This window comes from Mirounga leonina, unplaced genomic scaffold, assembly GCF_011800145.1.
Source record: "Mirounga leonina isolate KUSES-001 unplaced genomic scaffold, KU_Mleo_1.0 Mir_178, whole genome shotgun sequence".
NCBI lineage: Eukaryota > Metazoa > Chordata > Mammalia > Carnivora > Phocidae > Mirounga > Mirounga leonina.
The window spans coordinates 7,163,031-7,168,741 of NW_023270464.1; the positions used below are offsets into that span (position 1 = coordinate 7,163,031).

Sequence of the window (5,711 nt, forward strand, 5' to 3'; positions counted from 1 at the left end):
GGGCCTTCTGGGCCTCACTTCGGAACTGGACACGAAGATCTCTCACCCCAAGCACTCAGGGCGCTCTTCTGTCCAGATCTCTCTAGGATCTTCCACCCTCTCTCCCAGACCAAACACAAGCAGGGCTGTCATGCAGCCCAAATGGGACATGACAGCCAGGGCCGTCAGCTCTGCACCTGACCCCCCAGCCCTGCTTGGCTTCCACCCACAGCAAGAACAATGCTACTGCCCAACTTGGTACCGAACACGCTACTCAGAAGCCACCACCATGCCCCTGGCCGATCCCAGGTGACACACAGTAGAGTTCGAAAGGGGCACCAAGTGCTGCATCCGGCACATTGCCACCCTTGTGGTCATTATGGGCAGAGGGTGCCAGCCCAAAGCTGCGGCCAAGGGCTGTGAGCACCAGGCAGGCCTGGGTCTCTGGGGCTTCTCTGTGCTGCCCCTCATGCCGGGATACGGTGGGGTGGACGCAGGATGGCCACAACCAAGGCACTCTGGGCCCAGGAAGCCCATCTACAGCCCTCTGAGGTCCCAAGGGTCATTCCTCCTCACCAAAATGAGCAGAGGTCTCTGCGAGATACCGCAAATCCACCCCAAACCCACACCCCCCCACCCCAACACACACACACACACACACATACACACACACACGCGCTGTCCTGGGGGCTTGTATTTACACGCCCCAACTCTCAGGAGGAAGGGAAGGGAGGTGCCCAGGCAGCAGCACTGAGGAGGAGCCTCCAAATGTCTGCAGAGGAGCAGCATGCTGGAGCCCAGCCTGACTGCCCTGCCAGGGCTCAAGCCCCAGCCCAGCCCAGGCGGGGGCTCCCGAGAAACCGCTCAGCTCTCTGTTCTTCCTCTCCCAGCAGGAGAACGCTGGCAACGGAGCCCCTGGAGCCCTACTGCACCACGGGCGGGCAGGTGTGGGCCGGGGCCTCCCAGGCAGGAGGGGAGGAGTGGGAGGGAAAGGGAGAAGTCCAGGGGGTGCAAAGCTCATGGAGAAGCTGGAGGTTTGCTAATTCCGAGCTGGGAACACGGTGGGTCTGAGCAAAGTATTTCCCACAACTTTCTGTCTGGTGTTCCCCAGGGAGGAAACAGAATGCACATTCTCCGACAGCATTTCCCATAACATCTGCTTTACCACTCCCGAAAAGTTCCAAGTCACAATGTTCCGGTCTCTTGCTACAGAACTGTCTCTGTGAAGCACCGAGCGCTGCCACCTGCACGGCCACACATATTGGGCCTCTGGCAAGGTGGCCCAACAACCTTCCCCGCAGTTTCAAACAAAGGTGTCTTGAGAGCAGGGCCGGTCCAGGAGAACACGGGAACTGGAGGCACCAGAGACACTTTCGGACGTCTCTGAAAAAGACTGGGTTCCCAGGCTCTGTTTTCCAGTCAGAGAACACGAGAGAGTGAGAGGTCTCCATGTGCCTTCTGCAGGACACAGACCATCAGGTGTCCCTACGCAGGGCACATACCTCAGGCAGGCCAAGGGCTGGGCAAACGTGGCCCGGGCCCTGTCACATCGGACTTCAGATGGTGCAGCGGGCTGATCAACCCGGGCTCGCATCTCTGCTTCCAGTGCTCTGAGAGGCCCAGAGAAAGGCTCCTGGAGGCAGGGGGAGGGAGATGGGCAGGGCCCCCGCACAAGGCGGGCACCTCTGCAGTCTCCCCAGGTGGAGTGCTTCTTCTGCCCAGTACAGCTTAAGGCATCCCTCTGAATCATCTACGTCCTGAGCCTGGCTGGGCTGCTGGGGCAGAGGCTTGGCGGCCAGGAGGTCTCCGGCTTGGGAATCTGGCCTGGAAGCAAATGTCAGTGACCGCGTCCGCTCAGAACTGACCGATCAACTGACGCACAGGCTGGATGCTGAGCCCCACCTGCACTGCTTCATCTCCTTTGTCCCCAGTGTGTTCCCGAACCTAACAGAAAACTCCAGAGTGCAAATCTATGTACAGAATAAGGCGGCAGGAAGGGGGTGTCCTCACTGACCTCGTGGAACATGTCCATCCCTGAGAAAGGGGGGGTTCAACACCACTGAATCTCACCTTTGTGGGTATGTCTATTGTGCAATTTGTGGATGGTGTTTTTTGAAAATTTTTTGTTTTTTTACAAATTTACTTTGACACCTGAGGTGAAGAAATTGTTGTGTTGTTGTTATTGACTTCATAAAGTTCTCTTCTTTCTTATTACAAAAGGAAAAGACACGGCATCACGAGAGGAAGGGTGAGCATCTGCTCATGGCTGTAGTGGGGGCGGAGGGTCCTCGGCCAGCCCCGGGGTGGGCGGGGCGGAGTGGGGCGGGGCTCCCGCAGAGGGGGGGTGGGGGGCAGGGCGCCCGGGGGGGCGGGGCCCCGGGGCGGGGAGGGCGGGGCTGTGCGGCCGCGGGCGGGCAGGGGCCCGGCTCAGGGCGAGCTGGCCGGGCTGATGGTGGGGCTGCTGGCGTCCGAGCGGCTGTAGTCGCTGAGGGAGCCGGTCCGCGAGCCCCCGCTGCGCCGCTGCAGCATGCCCGGGTGGAAGTTGGCGTGGCGGCGCGCGTGCTTCGTCAGGTGGTCGCTGCGCATGAAGCGCTTCTCGCAGATGGGGCAGCTGAACTTCTTCTCGCCCGTGTGCGTGCGGTAGTGCCGGGCCAGCTCGTCCGAGCGCGCGAACTTCTTGTTGCAGTCCTGCCAGCTGCAGGCGAAGGGCCTCTCACCTGCGGGTGACAGGGCAGAGCGTCAGTCCCCGCTCCTGGGCCTGCCCTCCACGCAGCCCGCTCCTCCCCACCCCGAGATGGTCCCCGCCTTCTGCGCCCTGTCTCCACCGGCGTCTGTGACAAAGCCATCAGGGCAAAGGTGTGCCCTGCCAGTGCCCTCCATCCGGTACCCAAGGAAGGCAGCAGACACCTCCCAGGATGAAATGGCAGCATCTCAGGTAATGTGAGTGCAGGGCCCAAGGCCCCTGGTCGTGGCACCCAACAGCCTGTGTAGGCCCCCTGACCCTGGCTTGTGGGGAGCTCAGGCCCATCTTCAGGATCAAAGATGGGGAACAGGAGTGAAGGGTCTAGGGCCAGGAAGGACCTGCAGGTCTGCGCAAGTTCAGCTGCCCCACACTGACCCTAGGGGAGCCACACTTCAGAGCCCCACACTGCTCAGGGCCAAGAGACAATTCCCAAACCCAAGTGCCCGACCACCATCCTGACCCTTCCTCAGTTTCCTCACCTATAACATGAGGAGCACAGGCCAGGGAATTTCCTTCTCTTGTTGCCCTCTCTCTTACATTAGTTCCAACGTGGCCAACAGGCAACAGCCAGCAGAGCAGGAGACTACAACAGGCTCTTGCAGACCCAAGCACCAAGACAGACAAGGGTAGCTACTCAGAACACTCCATGAGTGGGAGGTAACAAATGTCGGTTGCAATCAGGAGCGCCCCCCCCCCATCCCTTCTTGCTCAGAGCAAGGAACAGGCCAGCATTTACCTAGGCAAACTATGAACCACAAAAAAAAAATGACATCAACTGCTCAGAAAGAACCAGCAGGAGCTCCTGGCACCCCAGAATGCAGCCCTTATGGCACGGGGGGGTGGCCACACAGCCACCCTTCCAACCCTTTACTTTGCCCTCCCTCCCTCACTCTGGCCCTAAGGCCAACAGCCAGTCCTCGAAGCTGGCCTACCTGTGCCTGGAGGAGGAAATCCACACCACCCACCCCAAATGAGCCCATCAACCTTAAATATAAACAAACACCCAAGGATGGCCAGATGGCCAAGGAAAACCAGCAGCATGAAAGGGAGAAGTCCAAGAGCAACAAAACAAAGCTTACTCGAGAGGAAAAAGAGTGAAGCCAGGAGACAGAAGAGAATGTCAACCTAAAAATTCTAATTAGTATTCTGAGAGAAATTTCAAACAAAATTCATGCATAAAGCAAACATGATACCATCAAAAGGAAGTTCAGAGAACAAAAAATAGTGTTTAGAAATTGAGAGTATTGGGCGCCTGGGTGGCTCAGTCGGTTAAGCGACTGCCTTCGGCTCAGGTCATGATCCTGGAGTCCCGGGATCGAGTCCCGCATCAGGCTCCCTGCTCAGCGGGGGGTCTGCTTCTCCCTCTGACCCTCCCCCCTCTCATGTGCTCTCTCTCTCCTCTCATCCTCTCTCTCAAATAAATAAATAAAAATCTTAAAAAAAAAAAAGAAATTGAGAGTATTGTTGCCCAAACAAAAATTCCAAAACAGAAAAGAAATTGAGAGTATTGTTACCCAAACAAAAAATCCCAAACAGAAAAGCTGGAAATAAACTCAAGGAAATATCCCAGAAAAATGGAACAACATTAAAAAGGTTTTGGAAATACATGAATGTTGCTGCATTCTCTGTCTCCTAGTAATGCGAAACTAAGAGCTATGTGTGGTTGTATATGTTCTTATTGATTTTCTGGGGGTTTTCTTTGGAGGGGGAAAGGGTGTGTGTTGGTGGGGAGGATTCAAAATCAAGTAGGAGAGCAAACCATCATTTCCCAAACCTATATAACAGTTACAAATGATAGTTCAGAGTTACAGGGAATCAATCCTGGGGATGCAATATTCAACTAATTTCTGTTTGTTAAAAGAACAGAAAAAAAGGGAGGAGAGCAAATTATCAAAGAAACAAGAAAACGGTATCTGTCAGAATCAAATAAGACTAGCTAGCACAGATGCGGGCAGGGTAGTGAGTAAAGGCTCCTGCTATGAGAAATTCTGCAATGTCAGAACACTGAGTAAAAAGAGACCACAAAACTTATTAGAAAGAGGTGAGAAACAAACACCAAGTTATCCGTAAGGGAATAAGACTTCTCATAAATCACAGTGGATTCTAGATGACAAAGAAATAGGTTCTTCCAAATTTACCTCTCAAACTCCAGCAAAAATAAGAAAAAAACCGAGAAGTCAGAGAAGTGAGTGAAAAATGAAGGGGTGTTTAGGAGAGTGAGGCAGAGACCTGGGGACCACTGAGGCAGGATTCATAGGGGGATAGTTCCAAGAAGAAAGTGAGTTCCATGCATCAGAGAGTATGATCAAGAGACTGAATAAACTTCAGGATATAGTGAAGGCACATACTATTCTTTGGTTAAAAGAAAAAAGAGAGGCAATTAGAAACTCCAGGAAAAACAGAAGACATGCAAGAAAATAGGGGTCTAAATTTGAAGCAAACTAAAATGCTACAAGACTATGAGCAATCAGGGAAGAGCTCTGAGTCAAACACTAGTCTAAGGGTTTTTTGTATGTTATATTATTTATCTTTCACAACAACCCCTGAGGCAGCAGGAGGGAATGAAATCCCTGTACAGGCCCTGGCATATGGAAGTAATCTTTCCATAGTCATGGTCATGTGAACCCTAGCACTAGCTAGTTGTCAGTGCTTAGAATCAGTGTTATAGACAACTGACTCATGGCCCCAATAGACAATGTGGATTTACAAGAAAGGTAGGAACACATACATGCATAAAGGAAATGTCTAAATGAGGTTAAAGTTATAAGGATAATCAACAAAAAAATTAGAATAATAACACATCCATCAATTCAGGAGGAGGTGAGGTGAGGGGTAGGAATGAGGTAAATCCTTAAATTTTATGGAAGGGAGATAACAGATCGTATCTAAATCTGATACATCAAAGAACAGTAAAAAAAAATATATATATATATATGTGTGTGTATATATATATATATATATATATATATATATATATATATATATATAT

At 52.3% G+C, this 5,711-nt stretch overlaps 1 protein-coding gene across 1 annotated transcript in view; it reads right to left on the reverse strand.

The window, feature by feature from the left end:
* Positions 1 to 2,358: 2,358 nt before the first annotated feature.
* KLF13 (Kruppel like factor 13) overlaps positions 2,359 to 5,711 on the reverse strand; it is a 44,966-nt gene continuing 41,613 nt past the window's right edge. Inside the window, exon 2 of the mRNA XM_035023961.1 lies at positions 2,359 to 2,696. Coding sequence (XP_034879852.1) covers positions 2,407 to 2,696 — 290 coding nt within the window. The 3' untranslated portion in view covers positions 2,359 to 2,406. The remainder of the gene's footprint in view (positions 2,697 to 5,711) is intronic.